This window comes from Gobio gobio (assembly GCF_949357685.1).
Source record: "Gobio gobio genome assembly, chromosome: 9".
Lineage (NCBI taxonomy): Eukaryota > Metazoa > Chordata > Actinopteri > Cypriniformes > Gobionidae > Gobio > Gobio gobio.
Window position 1 is genome coordinate 50,485,440 of NC_137115.1, and position 20,645 is coordinate 50,506,084.

General features: G+C 38.6%; 2 protein-coding genes across 2 annotated transcripts; both read left to right on the top strand.

Annotated features, from left to right (window-relative positions):
- Nucleotides 1-1,346: 1,346 nt before the first annotated feature.
- On the top strand, nt 1,347-10,527 carry six5 (SIX homeobox 5). Its single transcript, XM_079824700.1, has 3 exons — nt 1,347-2,076; nt 6,178-7,634; nt 7,722-10,527. Exons 1-3 carry the CDS (start codon nt 1,382-1,384, stop codon nt 8,426-8,428), a joined length of 2,859 nt encoding a protein of 952 aa, XP_079680826.1. The 5' UTR covers nt 1,347-1,381; the 3' UTR covers nt 8,429-10,527.
- Nucleotides 10,528-12,071: 1,544 nt separating this feature from the next.
- Nucleotides 12,072-19,357, top strand: six9 (SIX homeobox 9). The gene is made up of 3 exons (XM_079825415.1): nt 12,072-12,729; nt 14,700-14,863; nt 18,787-19,357. The coding sequence occupies exons 1-3, from the start codon at nt 12,235-12,237 to the stop codon at nt 18,920-18,922; spliced, it is 795 nt and encodes a 264-aa protein (XP_079681541.1). The 5' UTR covers nt 12,072-12,234; the 3' UTR covers nt 18,923-19,357.
- Nucleotides 19,358-20,645: the final 1,288 nt, after the last annotated feature.

A 20,645-nucleotide genomic window follows, 5' to 3' on the forward strand; every position in this document is an offset into this window, starting at 1 on the left:
AACACACACACGCACACACACACACACGCACTTTGTTTCCCCAATGAGGACATTGCATAGACTTGCATTGATTTTATATCAGGTTAATTATATTTTCTATGGCCCGACCCCTACTCCTAAACCTCTTCATCACAGAAACATGTGCAAAACATTAGATTTAAATAAAAACATTTTTTTGCTGATTTATAAGCCAGTTTAACTAATGAGGACTAGAAAAATGAGTTCACTAGTCAGTTGTCATAATACACCAAACCTACCCCAAATTTTTTTTTTCAAAACATCACTTAGTAAAGTGAGCTGTTTTCCTCATGGGGACCAAAAAATGTCAAAAAGGACAAGGATGCGCGCGCAGGCACACACACACTATTGAGGACATTGCATTAGATTTATATCAGGTTAATGATATTTTCTATGGCCTAACCCGACCCCAACCCTAAACCTACACATCACAGAAAACGTTCTGCCTTTTTATATTCACACACAAAAAAATAGATCTAGACAGACAGACATGATAGACAGACAGACAGACAGACAGACAGACAGATGATAGATAGACATGATAGACAGACAGACAGACTGATAGATGATAGATAGACATGATAGACAGACAGACATGATAGACAAACACACAGACAGACAGACAGACAGACAGACAGACAGACAGACAGACAGATAGACATGATAGACAGACAGACAGACTGATAGATGATAGATAGACATGATAGACAGACAGACACACAGACAGACAGACAGACAGACAGACAGACAGACAGACAGACAGACAGACAGACAGACAGACAGACAGACAGACAGACAGACAGACAGACAGACAGACAGACAGACAGACAGACAGACAGACAGATAGATAGATAGATAGATAGATAGATAGATAGATAGATAGATAGATAGATAGATAGATAGATAGATAGATAGATAGATAGATAGATAGATATTTATGTCCACGTGTGAGTTTGGAAGTTGAGAGTTGTATGCAAACACAGAAACTAAGAAAAGCCAGTGATGATTGCACAATAGTAGCTAAAGCAGATGGAAATGCAGCAGGCCTGCGGTGGATGTGTGTGTGTGTGTGTGTGTGTGTGTGTGTGTGTGTGTGTGTGTGTGTGTGTGTGTGTGTGTGTGTGTGTGTGTGTGTGTGTGTGTGTGTGTGTGTGTGTGTGTGTGTGTGTGTGTGTGTGTGTGTGTGTGTGTGTGTGTGTGTGTGTGTGTGTGTGTGTGTGCTCTCGATGGGGGAGGTTGCCGAAACGCAGGGGCGTGACGCACTCCTCGCGCTGCAGCGGCGCTCGCTCGCCTACGGGAGAATGGGAGAGAGAAACACAGAAGGGGAGGGAGGAGGAACTTGAAGGAAAAAGTTAAAATAAAAATGGCTTCCTTGTCTTTGGAGTCCACAGAACAAACTGAAAACGGCCCAAAGGAGTCCACGCAAGACGACGAAGCCAAAGTGAAAGAGGAGACGGATCCGGACGAAGTTTCGGAACAACTGCTCCAGAGCTTCCAGAACTCGGGGCTCAGTTTTTCCACCGATCAAGTCGCGTGTCTGTGCGAAGCGCTCCTGCAAGCGGGCAATGTGGATCGCCTGTGGAGATTCCTCTCCACCATCCCTCCTTCGGCCGACCTGCTACGTGGCAACGAGACCCTGCTGAAGGCCCAGGCTCTGGTCGCATTTCACCGGGAGGAATTCAAAGAGTTGTACGCCATCCTAGACAGCCACGACTTCCACCCGAGTAACCATGGGTTCCTTCAAGACCTCTACTTGAAGGCGCGCTACAAGGAGGCTGAGCGGTCCCGGGGTCGCAGTCTGGGCGCCGTGGACAAATACCGACTGCGCAAAAAGTTTCCTTTACCCAAAACCATCTGGGACGGAGAGGAGACGGTGTACTGCTTCAAGGAGAAGTCCCGCAACGCTCTGAAGGAATGCTACAAGATCAACAGGTATCCCACTCCGGTCGAGAAGAAGAATTTAGCCAAAGTCACCGGACTTTCTCTGACTCAAGTAAGCAACTGGTTCAAGAATCGCCGACAGAGGGACCGGACCCCGTCCGGTACCAACAGCAAAAGGTAAGCGCGTTTGATTTCAATGCTTTCGTTCAGGCCCAAGAGAGACATTCTTGAGCCAAACCGAGAGAAGAGAGCAGTAAACAAACCGCTATTGTGTGCGAGGTTTACACTAGGACGAGGGTGTAAACTACACATCTCTGATGGAGGCTGTTACTTTCTTACCTTACTGTAGCTGTGCTCCTCATGTAGGCCTGTTTCATTGTTTGAACACAGAGGGATACATCTGTGGGGGAAAAGTTGAGTATATTTCTTGCGCTATCATTGTGTTTGACATGTGAAAATGACACGGAGCTCTTAGAAAACAAGGCTGAAAGCATGTCGCTTTGTTGTGAAATGTGAGATAGGGGCGCCAGGAGTGGCTCGAGTTTCCTGAAACTCTGCACCACAATGTCTCTCAGTCCATGGGCTGCTAAATCTCACATTTAAGAAAGAAGTAGGGTAACATGGGGGAAGGAAGATGCCCCCCTTAAGAACAATGTGTATAAATTGTAACATATTTAGATACAAGTTTAGCATGTGATGCATCAGCCAATGTGTTATTATAGGAAATTAATAGAAAAATCTGCTCATTTAAAAATGTGAAATTATTCAGAGCAGAGGCCTTCTTACCCCACTACTATACATTACTTGATATAATTCTTATTAATATTTATATATATTTTTAAGTGTCATTAATGTAAAATACTACATTTTGATTTTGACAATTTAGTTGAATAATTGAATAACTGCTGCCCGACAAAGCAGAAATTGTGACATAAATATTACATTTAATAATTATCATATTTAATTGACCATATTTGAATTGAAGATGTGATAATAGCAACACTATGAATGCAAATGTAATGATTTCACTCAAGTAACCTACAGGTTTTAAAGTAAGTGAAGATCACATTAGTGAAGATGTACATCTAATGCATGGAAATACTGAATAATAACCTCATTAATCACAATAATTATTACATTTAAAAATAATAACACTAACAACCTGCCACCCAGGGCCTTCTGTGCCAGTTCTGAGTGGCTCATGTTACCCCAAGGGTCTAATTTGATCTTTTTACTTCAGAATAAGAACTATATTTTTACTACACTAATCTAAAATCAAAAATGTGTCCACAAAACTGTCATTAACTAATAGACACAAAAACACTTTGATATTCAACATAATACAGTCTCACTATTTTCCAGAGCCACAAAAAATAATATAGTATAATTAAAACTCAAAACTGTTTCGGCTGACTAAATATCACGATTAAAAATAGCGTAGCCATTCATCAAAAGTGCTGAGATGAGATTTTGTCATCTATGGTCAGTAGAAAAGAAAAAAAAATCAAGATGGCTATTTGTTTTATCAACTAGACTAGAGATACTATTTTCAATCTCTTATTAATCAGTTATGCTGTTTGTTCCCTAAAAGCACATTTATGTTGTGCAAATGCCTATATTTTCAAGATAACAAAATGAAAAAATACATTAAATCTACAAAAGAAAGAAAATTCACATTAAAAATACAAAAGTATTACATGAAAACCCACGCACTAAACAAACACAAGATCAAGAACTATAAAACAATTCATTATTAAATGCATTGTTCTATAAAAACGGTCTTTAAAATAGATCAAGAAGTGGTACAGATTCCATGTTTAGTATATCTTGAAGCTCTTGATTGGAAAAGGCAGATCTATCAAGCTCTGTGTGGGAAAATGGCATCTTAAGTAAAGTTTTTCTGTTGATCTGGTTCTATATATGCTAGCTATATAGGCAGCAAAGTAGACATGTACTTCGGTAACTTGCCCAGTAAAGCTTTTAAAATAAAATGTAACATATGGTTTTTCCTCCTTGTGTAATTTCATAAGCAATACAAAGATGTGTACAGACACGTGCACCAGCTACAAAAAAAGCAGCATGATAGACTTGCAGTTAAAAAAGGGTGAAATAAATGATACAATTATTTATAAATGATTATATATACACATTATATCACCATAGTCCAATACAGACAAAAAAGTTACTCTGTACTAATCATTTTCTAGCAATTTTATATTTATAATTTTATAATTTATTTTACTTAATATTTAATAAATTAGAACTTCTTGATTCTGAAAACTTTATATTCTCAAATAAAGAAATTTAAAAAAAATATGAATAAAAAGGAAGTAAACGCTAACCAGGGCACTCAGTAATCTGGTAAATGTGTGTGCACTGGGAATCATATTTTTTCAAATAAAGACAAGGCACAAAGTGAAAATGACATGAATATGACATAGTGGGCAACTAAATATAGCGTAGCATAGTTTGAAATCAAGAGTTTAAAGTTTGTTGATTGTCCAGTGACAGCTGAACTCTCCTGTCCACATTCAGTTCACACAGACAGACCGTTACGCTCAGAGTACATGTTTTTATGCAGTATAAAAGCCCCACTTCTGACAAACAGAAAACTTATCTGCCAATATATCAACCTTGGGGATAAATCAGTTGACCATTATTGATAATCTAGAGTAGGCCTGTCACGATAAAAAAGTTTGCTGGACGATAAATTGGCCAAGAAATTATTGCGATGAACGATAATATTGTCGTTCTGAGACCATTTTCATCTAAAATAATGATAATGGCATAATAATGCAGGTACACCTTTTCAAAGATCAATAAACTTTTATTTCTAAAGACTATTTAACACTGAAAATGGAAAGCATTTTAAATATCCACAATAAATGAACAAAACAAAAAAGCAATGGACTCTCAGTCTGTTTACAAAAAAATGCACTTGAATAAACAGCTGGAAAACTACAACGGATGATTGTGTTTTAGGTAGTGCTAGGAATCGATTAAAAAAATTAACTAAATAAATAAAAAAAAATTCTGTAATTAATCACGATTAATACGTTTTTAATGTTTTGATATTGTAATAATTTCAGTTACTCTCCAAATTAATGTAGAAACAATTTATTGACAGCATATTTTAAATGTCATGTTTTTATGAATGAAGGCCAGTATCACTGATGTCTCTATAAAACATTAATGACGTTACATTACAGTGACTGAAAGCTGCCAATTTCAACATTTATTAGGCTTAAAAAAAACAACTTTTAATTTAAGTGAACTTAAAACAATCTTTACATAACCCCATTATAATAAATGTTATTTTTTACCTGTGCCCATTAGACATATACAGAAATGTAATAGTTATCAAACACCTTTCTTAACTGCATAAATAATAAATGAAATATAGATTAATCATCATCAAAGCTACAATTTTCTCAGTTCCCGTTGTTCTTTGATGAACATTAATGACAAGCATCATCAGTGCTCCTGTCACTTTAAGAACGGCCGCTGACGAACATGACGCGGATCTCACACTCTGTCCCGCGCATCTCATTTCCTCACAACTCTTTAAGTTCATTTAAGATGGTATTTAACTAATTTAAGACTCCTAATATTAGAATACTCAAAATTCTCTGTGTTGTCGTTATTGTTTGTTCATGAGCAAAAGAGAACTCGATGTGAGCAGGAGACTGACGCGAGTCTGTCTGTGCGTCGAGTGTGTGTGTGTGTGTGTGTCTCAGAGTGTCCCTCGATTAGCTGACGTGAGACGCAGCCACACAGACAGGACACTGACTGACACACACACAGGACACTGACTGACACACACACACACACGACATTGACATACGCCACATTCTCTTGTGTCTTGACACGCTTAAAAGCATTTACATGTATAAGAGCGTGATCATATGATGTAACGCTCAGCAAAAATTGATATAAAAACGAATGCTGGAAATTATCGAGCTCTTTTTTTTAGTGTGCGATTAATTGATTTATTGACTATCGCAACAGGCCTAATCTAGAGCACTTTGAAAATCACATATTTAGTTTTTTTTAGTATTTGGCACTAATTTTAAGTTAACGAGATGTCTGAAATAAATGAATAGCAGCAGAGAGTAATCTAGGGGGTTTTGTCAGACCACAAGCTTCACTAGGTCTGGTTTGTAATCAATTTAGGTTTCTCCTCTATTGATACAGATGTCAAAAATGTAGTTTCGATCAATGTGTACCATGTATTTCCAATCCTCAAGACAATATGTAATATTTCTGTCTCTTCTTTAGTGAATCTGATGGGAACCACAGCACAGAAGATGAAGCCAGCAAAGGAGATCTGGAGGATATTACTGACAAACCTTCTGCCCAAGAGACAGGCAGCTGCAATGCTTCTCTTATATCCCTCACTGGTGCTCCTTGCAGTACTGGTCAGCTTATTCTCAACAGCACCGGGGGATTCCTCACAAGCTCTCATCCACTGCTGCTCAATGGGAGCCCTATACTCTCAGGGGCAGGAACCGGGGTCATCATTAATGGGTTGACACTGAGTGACGGCCACACAGTCACTCTCAGTCCTGTTACAGCTAATGCACCATTGCTACTTAATGGGGCTCAAATAATCTCCAAAGATGAACGAGGCATCAATGATATGGAGGCCCAAGGCAGCCTGTCCACTGTGGTTCTGAATCCACAAGCCAGTCTGACTAGCACAATACCTCTCTCTCTCAGCGAGGACGCAAAAACAGCCAGCAGCAATGTCTCTCCGCTGGATTTCATCAGTCTTCCAGAAGCCCTGAAGAGTCCAGATAATAGTCCGTCAATGCCTACAAACTCTATGTCCTCGTCCACCATCTCCACTTCTGTCATCTCTCCCACGTCGCTTCCTTCGGTGATACTGGCGCCAAATCGCATCTCTGCATCGACAGCTGGCTCTGTGAGTTCAGTCATCTCCAGTCCCATAGTGCCATTACAGCCCACACAGCCTCCGGAAATTGTTGTATTGGGAAAGGCCGACACTCAGTCCCCGACTTGCAGCTCCATCTCCAGCCCTCAGGTGCTGTCTTTACCACAGGTGGTACCATCGATACAGGGCGTTCCAGTTTCTCAACTGATGCAGTCTACATCTGGAGCCACACTGTCATCTTGCCCCCAGCTTGTTCCGGTCAATCCACAGTTACCCCAAGTCCCCATTCCTCAGTTTCAGACACAGACCTTGCACATTGGTCCAAGACTTGCTCAGAATGGCCCCACCACACTAAGCACCAGCAGTGCTTTATCACTCCCCCTGATGGCTGATGGACACGTTACACAAGTGCTTACACCTCAGCTTGGAGATGAATCTACTTCAGCCACCCTTCAACAGATACAGACCTCTATGGGGACGCAAGTCATTCCCATCTCCTCCCCGACTCAAGTTGTCCCCATATCCCAACCCAAAGACTCCGGCCAGCCTCAGCTTGTCCCCCTGTCACTGCCTCAACTTATGCCTGTGACATCTATTGCGGGAACTCAGACTGGAACCTTCTCCTTCCCTCAGGTGGTTCCAGCAACACCATCTCTTTCCATCCCGTCCCCTGGAGGTGCTTTCCAGATTCTGACATCTGGAGCTGGAACAGGATTGAGCGTTGCCCAGGGACCGATACGCCTTAGCCCAATAGGGCCTCCTCAGAGTGTCCCTACTGGAACCATCCCGGGTGTTCAGCTTCTCAACTCGGGGGTTATTCAGCTGCCTTCTTCCTCTACGGGTATGTCACACAAATAATAATCTAAAAAGAAAATAGATGTTTGTTTTGTTCTGTATTGAGATGTCTTTGTTCTGCTTTTGTCTCCAGGCAACATCCTCTTAGCAGGTGGCATTGGGGGCAGCCCCATCCTAAGTGTTCAAAACGGCAAACTCATCCTTACTATCCCAGCTGGCATCCAGTTTGCCAGCATGCCTGTCAAGTCCGTCCCAGACAATTTGGTCTCGAGCAACAGCACCTTTGATCTTCAAACCTCAGCTGTACATTCACTCGAGCATCAACCAGCACCTTTACTCACTGCTCAAACCTCAAATTCACTACAACCGTCTCATTTGGGATTTGTCGGATCATCTACACTTTACTGCAGCCCTGAGCCAGGGACCATTGCCAACCCAACCCCAGGAGCCTCTCCTAACACCCCGGACTCATCCAGCACTCCCACTCCTACAGGCGTCCTACAATCCCAGCAGTCCCTCAGCCCTGATAGCATGCTACCGCTTAGTCCAATCTGTAGCGGTGTGGCATCTGGGCCCCACCTCTCTCAGTTAGCCTGGAGCACCGCCCCGCTGTCCTCCTCTGCCGGTCTGACATTATTTGACATACGTGGGAAAGGGGATCTTCCGGAGGACCCCGCTTTGTTGGGTCTGCCAGGAGGGGAGTCCCTCCTGTTGGGCACTCCTCCAGGTGAGGATGTGGAGAGAGATTCTCAGCTGGATGAAGTGGAGGACATGGACGGGGACTCAAAGATTCTTACACAACTGCAGTCTGTCCCTGTGGATGATGACCTAGGTTTGTAATGACCAGTTCTGCCAGATGCAGTTTGTGTTGAGTCTCAGCCTGGCTAGAGTTGCAGAAGCAAGTCTTTCCTCACTTTTCCTCGTGTAGGTTAAGTCTTAAACTAGGTTGTTGAGAAGAACCTCTGTCTTATATCTTGAATTCATGTGTGAAAGCAGTGTATTCACCAAGGGCATGACTAGAGGTTTTAATTTCAGTAGAGGAAAAGGCACTGCCATTTTGTCAGAGATGATGTTTGTATAACCAATATTCACCTCTAGGAATCCAAGTTTGTGTCTACGGCTCTGATTTTGATGAAACCCAGAGCTTGTGGCTTGTTACAAGGGCTACCATGAGGCACTAATGTGTACTAGGCAATCAAGATTGTTTTATCTGGGAGTGAAGAGCATGCGGGAATGCCTTCTATTGTGCCTTACATTTTTGTTATTTCTCATTTTTATAGATAAAATGACTCTGAACAGAACTTTTATCATTTTAAAAGTCATATAGAGACAATGTAATAGAGGCAAATGCATGTTTATGGCCGTCCTGGAGTGAAATGGGTCTGAGCTAGGCATGGGGAGCTTTTCCTTCAAACGTCCTGTACATGTGGCTCACAAAGATCCCATCATGCACCAGCAGAACCCTGCACTGGGAGAAGGTTCAACAAACTCACAGCACTGGGTGGAAGATGAGACGCTAACCTTTAAACGTGCCTTTCACAACTGCATCGGACATACTACACTCAACAGCTTGGTCCAAGTCCTTTAACATTGAATTGGCCTTGGTGAGTGGATGGTGCACGTGTCAGATTTGTGGACGGCAAGATGCTTGGACATACACAGTGAAGCACTCTTACCACGTTTGTTGTTTTATATTCTATGTAGAGAGTAAGTTCATGATGGTGCACTAAGCTGTCCATGGACGTTTTGATATGACAGATCATTGGCATTCGTTTCCATAGATAAACCATTGAGCTTACCCAAGCATTCCAGCTCATTACCATGAAACCGTGTATAAACATATATAGGCTCTAGTGTTTGAAGGGAATTGAAGTACTGAATATTAGTCTATGCAACTGTTCTGCATGATAACTGAACCCTAAGATTTGTTTACTGTTAAAAACAGCCTCTTCTTACACTACAGATCCACCATGTACATCTACCGTGAAATTCCCCTCTCTCCATATTTGTAACTTGTCCTGTATTTTGGAATCAAATCTTTTTGTGTCATTTTTATTCACCTAATGCTAATCAAATGCAATTTAGTCTAGGTGATTCAAAGCTACGAGTATGACTTTCTCAACACACGTCATTGACACCACCAGACTAGTTTGATTAATGCGGAGCACAGCTCTGAATGTTTTGCACATTTTAACGTTTTTATTCGTGAAGCATTTAGTTTTTTTTTTCTGGCCCTACAAAATTTGGTGCTATTTTTAAACCGCTCAACTGTACATTTAAGGCGTTTGTGTAATATTAGGCCTGTGAGATTGATGTTTTCCCTTGGTGCACAGTAGTCTCTTTTTATGTCTGTCTTTGTTTTCAACAATATTTAATGCATTTATCAATCATTTTTGGGTCATTCTATGATAACCTTAAAGCCGTTTCCCTCATCGTAGCTTAGGTTTACACTCCATTTTGTGGTATAACAAGTTTTTGCTTTGTGTAACGTCTTTGTATATCACATTTATGTTACATAGGAGTTGTTGTATTGACTTGCCAAAGTTTTTATCTTTCTTCCCCAAGCACCTGGATAATGTTTTTAACTTTTTGGAAAGTAAGGGAATGTGTGAGTGTGTGTTTGTCCCTGAGTATTGCTATTACTCTTCCAGAATGTAATGATTATTCTGTTAATGCACATGTATTTTAGTCAGTAGAGTTATATGTGTTTGTTCTGTTCACTTTTTAATACTTTCGATTCACATTCATGTACAAACAGAAAAATATGCAGCTGATCAAACCAAAGACACTTTTTTTTTGGATCATTTCAAAGGGAGTTTTTTTGTCCTTATTGTAAACCACGTCTCTTTTTATAGAGGTGTGTTTTGTATCATATAGTTATTTTATTTTTTATATTCCATTTTATTGTGACATGTAATAAACATATATAATGCTACCTGAATGCTCTTTGTTTTAAATGAATCTAAAGTTTGTCTACATGTTTTAGAAGCACTTTTACACACACCTTCACACCATTACTCGCATGCACATATATACATTTTATATATATATATATATATATATATATACACACATACATACACATATATATATATATTTTAATTCATATATATATATATATACATTTTTTAATTTATATATATTTTTAATTTTTTTATTTATGTATATTTAAATTTTTATATATATATATACTTTTCTATTTATATATATATTAATTTATATATATATATATATGTATATATATATATATATATATATATATATATATATATATATATATATATATATATATATATTAATTTTTATATATATATTTTAATATATATATATTAATTTATATGTATTTAATATATATATTTAAATGTGTGTATGTATGTATTTGTAAATATATATATATTTTAATTAATTTATATGTATTTAATTTATATATAATTTAATATTTATTTATTTATATATATAAAGCTTTTGCAACATTATAAATGTCTTTACTGTCACTTGATCAATGTAATGCATCCTTGCTGAATAAATGTATTCATTTCTTTAAGTTATTTCCCAACAAAATAAAAAAAATTCTTACCGACCCAAAACTTTTGAACGGTAGTACAATGTTACAAAAGATTTATATTTCAGATGAATACTGTTCTTTTCAACTTTCTATTCATCAAAGAATCCTAAAAAAATGTCTTTCAACATTGATAATAATCATAAATGTTTCTTGAGCAGCAAATCAGCATATTAGAATGATTTCTGAAGAATCATGTGAATCTGAAGACTGGAGTAATGATGCTCAAAATTCAGCTTTGATAACAGGAATAAATTATATTTTAAATGTATTTAATATATATATTTAAATGTGTGTATGTATCTATGTATGTGTATATAAATATTTACTATAAATATATATATATATATATATATATATATATATATATATATATATATATATATATATATATATATATATATAAATAATAATTATTTTTTATATATAATATATATATTTTAATTTATATGTATTTAATTTATATATAATTTAATATTTATTTATTTATATATATTTATATATGTATGTGAGTGTGTGTATATATATATATACATACATACATACATACATACATACATACATACATACATACATACATACATACATACACATATATATATATATATATATATATACACACACTTATTTCTACCTTGCAATGTCTAACCAAATTGTCTAAAAAATGCTGCCACCATGATTTGATTAGAAAATAAGATTGCCTTCATATTTAAATAAGTTCCATTGTGCACCTGACATCTTCCCCAGGTAATTGATACAAATACAAACAACACTTACTCTGAGAGGTTTGTGCGTGTGTGTGTGTTGGTGCCTGTCTGTTTTTTTAACCCCTATGCTCTCCGGTTACCTGCATGTACCAAGTTGTCTGGGCGGGTCTTTGTGGCTGAAGAAGGTAAAACCTGCAAAAACAAAAAATCTGATACACTCACCGACTGCACTTATCATCGGAGAACAAAAAGGACTATTGTGAGAACTTCACCTGAGAGCTTCTACACCGCAGTCGCATCAGAAGGTACTTTGGTGTTCTTGTGAAGTCGTGTGGATTTAGAGATTGGATTTGAAACAGGTCCTCTGGATCCCTTTAATGGACTCTGGTAATGTAGTGGGACCTTTTCCAACTTGTTTTGCAGAACAATTCCTCAACACCCCTTCCACCATCCTTGGTCGGATCATGGCGATGGGCTTCTCCCCAGAGCAGGTGGCATGTGTCTGTGAGGTTCTGCTCCAGAGTGGAAGCATGGATCGCTTGTCCTCTTTCTTATGCTCTTTACCTCCTGTTTCCACTTCGTCTAACGTGTATCTGGCCATGGCCCAGAGTCAGGAGAGCGTGCTGAAGGCGCGGGCAGCGGTCGCCTTCCACCACTGCCGTTTCACAGAGCTGTACGCTTTGCTAGAGGGGAACGTGTTCTCCCCGCGCAGTCACCCTCTCCTCCAGCAGCTCTGGCTCCGGGCTCACTACATGGAGGCTGAACTTCAGCGGGGTCGTCCTCTTGGGGCCGTGGGGAAGTACCGCATTCGCCGCAAGTTTCCTCTGCCACGCACCATCTGGGATGGAGAGGAGACCAGCTACTGCTTCAAGGTTTTCAAGTCTGTTGCTGTAGCACAATGTTTTAACCCTCTGGTGCTGTTTTTAGTTTTTTACGTGTTGATTTTTTACTTCATCTGAATGGTACAAAACTTGGTAAAGGTTTTTAGCACTTGCTGTGTGAACACGCACATCATGGACAGCATTCGAAAGGGTCACACTTGTGTTTCTCGTGTTCAAAACGAAGCGCATTTCATCTAGTGGAAACGTTTGGTACTGCACCCAAACAAAAATCTGACTGAAAGCTCATTTTTTGCAATATCAACCTCGAATTGTCCAGATTTATGGCTTTGATTTTAAGTAAAGCTACACTGTGTGATGTTTTCACCCATCTAGCGGTGAAAAGGTATATGACCATCCAGTGAATATTAGTTTCTGTTCCTCTCAATTCTGATTTCGTTTTAACTCCTACGGTGGCCGATTTAGTCCAAGATTAACATGGCTTCCAGTTCGACCTCGTCCACATTCGACACGGTGCCATCAAGTATTAAAACGCGAAAGGCGAAGCTTGAATTTACTGGTATGTCCCTCTTTGGCTAATGTACTTTCAAGATGGAGGGGCAACATGGCGACCCGCATTCGAACCCATTACCCGTATGTATTTTCAATGGCATATTATAAACTTACGAGAATATTTTATTACTTGAAAGAAGTAAATATACATTAATGAGCACATATATTTTTGAAAGAACTAAGTGTTTTTAGCTAAGAATAAACTAAAAAAGTTACACAGTGTAGCTTTAAGTAAACATGATGTTTGTAAAACGTGTTTTGGAGAAATATACAGTACAGTATTATCAAGCCTGCATTTATCTGATCAAAAATACAGAATAAACAGTCATATTGTGAAATAATATTACAAATTAAAATAATGATATTCTATTTTAATACACTTTAAAATATAATTTATTTCTGTGACCAAAGCTTAATCTTTTCTCCAGTCTTCAGTGTACATGATCCTTCAGAAATAATGCAAATATGATGATTTATTATCAATGTTGGAAACAGTTTTGCTGCTTAATTTTTTTTTTTGGGAACCTGTGATACTTTTTTCTGGATTCATTGATGAATGAAAATGTATAAAGAACAGCATTTATTTAAAATATAATTTTTTTTCTAACCATGTAAATCTTTACTATCACTTTTGATCAATTTAACACATTTTTGCTGAATAAAAATATTAATTTCTTTTTTTTTTTAAAGAAAGAAAAAATTACTGACCCCAAACTTTTGAATGCTTTATATTGTTTATATATTTTTTATTTTAAATAAATACTGGTATTTTATAACTTTTGATCTATTAAAGAATCCTGTAAAAGTATCTAGAAAATATTAACCAGCACAACTGTTTCAAACATTGTTAATAAATCATCATATTATAATGATTTCTGAAGGATCATGTGACACTGAAGACTGGAGTAATGATGCTGAAAATCCAGCTTTGATCACAGGAATAAATTATATTTTAAATTGTAATAATATTTCACAATATTCTGTATTTTTGATCAAATAAATGCAGCCTTGATGGCCAAAGAAACTTCTTTCAAAAACATTAAAAAATAGTAATTACTGAAAAAGGGATTTTAGTGCATTTTTTCATAATGTTTTTCACTTCTTCAGCCATAATCTGACAAGTGTCTTCTTAAAAAAATAGACCAAAGTTTAACTTAGACATTTCATTTCAGGTCCATGCTCAAAAAGTGATTACATGGATAACTAGCCTACTGCATAAATATAATTTAGTACCTCAAAAAGTACCCATAAAAATACAAAATATGAAATAAAAAACATTATCGAATTAAACCGCTAATTTTTGACGGACACGCGAACAGCACCAGAGGGTTAAACACAATGGGTGTAGGCCTACGATTGAATCTCTGAAACCTTGCTTTAGTCTCAATATATTTCTTTTTGAGAGAGATTTGAAGAGGTTTTGGTAGCATGACTGCATCCTCTGCTGGCAGGAGAAGTCTCGTAGTGTGTTGAGAGAGTGGTACTGCCGAAAGCCGTACCCCTCGCCACGGGAGAAGCGAGATCTGGCAGCCGCCACGGGACTCACCGCGACTCAGGTCAGCAACTGGTTCAAGAACCGCCGACAGCGGGACAGAGCAGCGACCAGCCGCCAAGAGTAAGACTTACTCCCTCACTTTAAATACACGAGGGCCCGGGAAACATAGTGGAGCCTGCCCTGCTGACATACTCTCACTTTCCTCAGCAGTAAACACTATGAAAAGTTCCCCTTTAAGATGACTTAAAGGGATAGTTCACCCAAAAATGACAATTCTGCCATCATTTACTCACTTTCAAGTTGTTCCAAACCTGTATGAATTTCTTTCTTCTGCTTAACAGTGAACACAAAAGAAGATATTTTGAAGAATGACAGTTGATGGACCTCATTGACTTCCATATATGGAGGGGAAAAATACTATGGAAGTCAATGGGGTCATTTTTGGGTGAACTATCCCTTTAAAATAAGACAAAACAAGCATTACTTTGAGCTAAAACAACTGAAAACCAATGTATTTTTTAAAATAGTTGTGCAGGTATGACGTCACTTTGTAGGCCAACCGACAGTTCGCATCGCATTGGTTCCCTTTGACAAAAACCCAATAGAATTTTCCCATTGGATTATCGCTAAAAACAAGCTCTGTGAACAACACAAGTTTATGATACTCACACGTTTTGTACATCAAGATTAATTATCACAGATGAACACAACTTCTATGAATTTTGAAGTCTAAATGCAGTCGCCAGAAGTCAAAAGCTAAAGTTAGGCTATAAACGAACTACACCACGTCGCTCGACTTCAACGTCACCATCTCGTCAGTTTTTATCTCAAAACATTTTCCCAGATCGTTTGAGTTAGACTAGTTTATAAGAGCACAATTATGAGCATGAGTCTGTAAAAGCGGACTGAGTTTACCTGTTCATCGTTATGATGTTTAATCTCCTCGACAGCCTCTGTAGTCCCATTAGCCACTTGTTAGCAAACCGACTTTTCAAGACACATAACAGCTTCAAAAAAATCACGAGTGGGGTAATACTGATGTATTTTATGCTGTAGAATAAAACGTAAAAGTGTCTTGAGCTTGTATTTACCACAGACCTTATTTCAGCCATTTAAACAAAAACCCATTGACTTCGGGACGATGGAACCGGAAGTGCTAAAATGCGAACTCACATCCGTGTTTTGGCCTACAAAGTGATGTCATACCTGCACTGGACAATTTTTCTTTTTATTTTGAAGAACCAGGGTTTCCACTGGCTCTATGAATTAGCCTAAAAAAGTTTACAACGATAAAATTATTGACAACAGGGCGACTTTAAACCCCCTCTAGTCAACAACTTTATACCTTAAAACCATAGACTGTAAAAAAAAATATGGACGTAGTGTCCGTGACGTCACCCATAGGATTCTGAAGAGCAGTTTTGAAGCGTAAAGTAGGGACGAGTCGGCCGTTGCCATCTTGGCAGCGCGTCACTCCCCGATAACAGAAAATGGGCAAAGAGGCAGGATGTGGGCAGAGCTGAGGTGACACGATGACTAACAGACAGCAGATAAATGACTATCCACCTGTCACTCAAAGTGGCCACGCCCTTAATTATGCAGAACTTTAAGGCTTTATATAATGTAAACGAATGAGTTATAAAAAAATTCACCCCCTCACAGTTGTCATGAAGAGCAAAATGAGCCGTATAGACCAAAAGCACAATTTGTACCAGACTGTAAACATGTTTTTTTCTGCTGTAAAGTTGGGCAATTTAACATGAGCTCAATGAGATTCTGCTCCTCCTGGAGTCTGTCTCTAGCGGCCAGTCGATGAATTGCAGTTTATGTCACTTCCGTATTGGCTTCAAGAGAAGCTGCGGGAGGTTGCCGCTTGCTTAAAACTCATCTTTGATCACCAAAATGTAATTATTTTTATTTTTTCAATTCTTCATGCCTTAAAGGGGCTATATGCGTTTTTCTGAAATTTAAACTCGCGACTGACACCTGTGGCCAAAAAACAGAACTGCTCTCATTTTCTGCTCGCTCTCGCAGCGGTGGTGACGTCACATCCGCAGACAGCGCGGGAAAAGACGACCCGCCAGAAAATAGGAAAAATAGGATACAGGCTTATAGGTGCACCCACTGTGAGCGGACAAGGTGTCAGTATGCTCATCAGGAGATGTTTGAGTCATAAATGGTAAAATAAAAAGGCTATTGTTACGTTTATTTTGGGGAAAAAGTTGCATATAGCCCCTTTAAAATAGCTTGAATGTAACTCTACACCCTTGCGTCATTTAGTCTACGCGGTTTCGTGAATATGCTAATTAGCCCCGCCTCCACTCACTCACACCAGCTCAGAGATCCACTCACTCAACTATACTGTAGTAAACGCTGCACAATGGTATCGCTCTTTACAACGTCGGACACAATGGTAATTAATATGATTTGCATTTTGCTTGACTATGGGTGCGTCTCAAGCAGCTCCTTAGTTCAGTAGTCAGGGCACAGATCAGGACACAAGTCAATGGGCTAACTCCCTGATCAGTGCCCTGACTACTGAACTAGGGAGCTGCTTGAGACGCACCCTACGTTATGTTAGCATGTTCCCGCCATCTCAGTCTGCCTTCTAAAAATCAGTCTCCTTAGAAATGCTTTCAACTTAGAACATCAGTGAAAGGCACATAGTTCATCATAATATACATCATATACATATTTCACCTGCTATATTGCTAAATATGCAAAAATTTTCATATCAACAGAAAAATATACCGGTATGGCTACTTGAGACTCCTTGCTTCACAGTTAACGATATACTAAAGCCCGCCCACACATTGTCGTGATTGGTTACAAGGCCGTTTGTGACGTCAAACACCAGCATTTCAAACCTCTTCTTTGGTTCACTTCAGTTAAAGGTGCACTATGTAACATTTTTTCAGTAAAATATCCAAAAACCATTAGGCCAGTGTTATATATTTTGTTCAGTTGAGTACTTACAATATACCAAATGTTTCCAACTATTTGTAAATCGTGAGAAAATTGCTATTTTAACCAAGGAACCGGGACGTGTGAGGGAGTCGCCTGTCGATGGCGTCATATCTGCGTTACCCTCGGTTTCCTGTTTTATTTTGCAGAAACGCTTTACTCTCACTGCAGTGTGAACAAGAGTCATATCAGCCGCCGAGTGAACACACAGAGTAAAGTCATAACATCATTTTCAACACACTCAGATGTGTCTAATATGATAATTAGAGCTGCGTTACCTCATACTCATGACTGGAAAAGCAGAAGTGGCGCCGGCGACTGTGGCATAATAAAAGTCCCACTGCTCGCGAGGCTTGTGTTGCGCTCTTCTTATTAACAATCGCTCCTGCTCTGCTTCACTACAGTAACGGTAATAATCACATGAACATGATTTCTGCCCGAGTCCTATCCCGTTTCTTTTCCACCGGCTGTGAGGTTAAGACCACATGAGCCAAGATTCTGCACTCAAACTTGCCGTCATCAAACTACGCCTTTGTTTTGAACAGGCGACCTCTAGCAGACAGAAAAGTTACATAGTGCAGCTTTAAGGAGAAAAATACTCAGCAATGGTGTTTAGTGTTGAATTTGCTCATGGTTTATCTTAAAGCATATTAAAACGACATTAAAAACTTGATTTTCACTACAGGGGGTCTATAAGTGCGATTTCTAGGTCTGGAAAAGTATAAAAACTTAGTGACATTTTCATAATTTATATAAATTTTTATACACCAAATTCTAACACATTTTATAGTGTAGAATTAATAGAATTGGTTGATTTTTGAGTGAAAATCCTTATCCTTATCCATTAAATCACGAAAACCGGAAATGTCATGATGCCTTTGAGTTCAAACATTTGCTTTAAATCAAAAGCCTAGAAATAAAAGCAAAGCAAAGGAAAAAATGGCTCCATGCTGCCCTCTGCTGGATGGGTCACAAACAGAAGAATTCGGAGCAGATCTCTAACTTCAATGATGCACTTGCATATTCATATTGGATCTCAGTTTGACCCATTTCAGATGCATCTTCCTGTGCTCCAGCAGAACCCCAGCAGGAGTGTTCCTGAGCTCTGATGAGGAGCTCTCACCTCCAGGAAGCCCCAGCACGCTCTTCCCCTGCTCCCAGCAGCTCTCTGCCCACCCGCCCCCTCTCCGACACCTGGGACCAGCACACTACTGACACCAGCGCAGTGGGACAGCTCACCAGCCACAGTTGTGTCATTTATGTCAGTTGTGTACATGCAGAAATTGTCTACAACCTTGAAAGAGGCGTCTATAAATCACAGCTGTCTCTGTAAATCTGCTGACTCTTTCTCTGCCGTGGGTTTGGCTGACAGGAGCGATCACTTACAGCACCTTTAACAAAACAGAGCATCAGTACAACTGTCAGCAAACGCCATTGTTTTATTTGATATTGTAACTTTTGTGATGTTTTAAGAACACATTGAGAATAAGAAAAGTACCTTTGTGTTCCAGTGCATACTGTAGTTCAGCAAAAAGTACATTTTACTTCACCTTTGCTTCATGTTTTTCCATTTCTACGAAAACTACAACACATCCTCTTTGTAAATGTTTCAAGTCGGCATGAAATTAAAATTCACCCTATCTATTTTCTAAATGGACGTTATTGATCTTATTGTGAAAGATTCATCCATGCACGTTTCATTTTAAGGGGGAAAAAAAGCATTTCGATCTCATTTTTAATGAGATTTTCAAGCATTTAAGGCCTTAAAGGCACACATGCATAAAAAAAGTTAAGTTTTATTTAGCAAGCTTATAAACATCTTGATAATATATGGAAAAGACCATTTACAGTCAATACAGGCATTTTACCATAGGAAATGCATGGTTTTTAAAACTTTTTAACAGTTATAGCGCCACCTATGGTCCGATCTCTATACAATTTTACATGCTTCTTTAGAGTCGTATGCTGCACGTTCTCACCTGTTTTCGTGAAGTTTTTCTTCAGGATTAATAGGCTTTTGAGCATGTTTTGCCAGACCTATTCTCTAAATGACCCTGTTATAGCTACTCAAATGGTAAAGTTCAAATGTGTTTGATATTTACTTATCAGGAGAGTCCAGAGAATCATACTGCAGTGGTTTGGTTCTGATCGGGCAAAAAACCTAGGACTAGTTTGCAAAAGAAGGTTTTTAACATCATTGTGAATATTCACTTCGTGCTTGAACCCCTAATAAACTATAGGGTCTGAGAACTTGATTTTTGAGGTGCTGGTTGCAAAAACTTTATCAAACATGAGCATCGGAGAGGAAAAAGGTTGATTTTCGCATTTTCAGTTCATTTATCATGAAAATGTGGCGGTTTTTTAAAAACTTTTAAACTGTAATACCTCTCCTGCAGTTTCTAGTTTTATATATACTTTAACCTATTTCCTTTGTGCGTCACTCCCATCTTACTATAAAGAAAACGAGAGCATAGATGCACATGAATTAATAGTGATCTATTTGCTCTTTCTTTAGGGCAGTACCTCTAATATCAAGGCCTAATGTTCAATTTAACACGCCCTCTGTGGTGTCGGACAAACCATGATATGAAATGAGCTGATGGTGTCCTATTTGCCAAGTTCAAGGGTCTATAAAAAGTGTTCAAAATGTGGCTTTTGTTAGGGCATTATGTCATAGGTCTGCTTTAATGCATAGTCTGCGGAGGCAAAGAAACCCCACCGTGAAATGGGCTGATGGTGCAATAGGTGGCTCGCTGTGCACTGTCCTATACGCTACGTTTAAAGGGGTCATGAACTGGCTTTTTAAAAAAAAAATTATACCGTTGTGTGAGGTCAACTTATTGCGTTTGCGTGGTTTTTACATTCAAAAACATCATAATGAATAAGTAATAGGCTATTTTCTGATCTAGTTTTGAGGCTCTCTCAAGACACGCTCAGT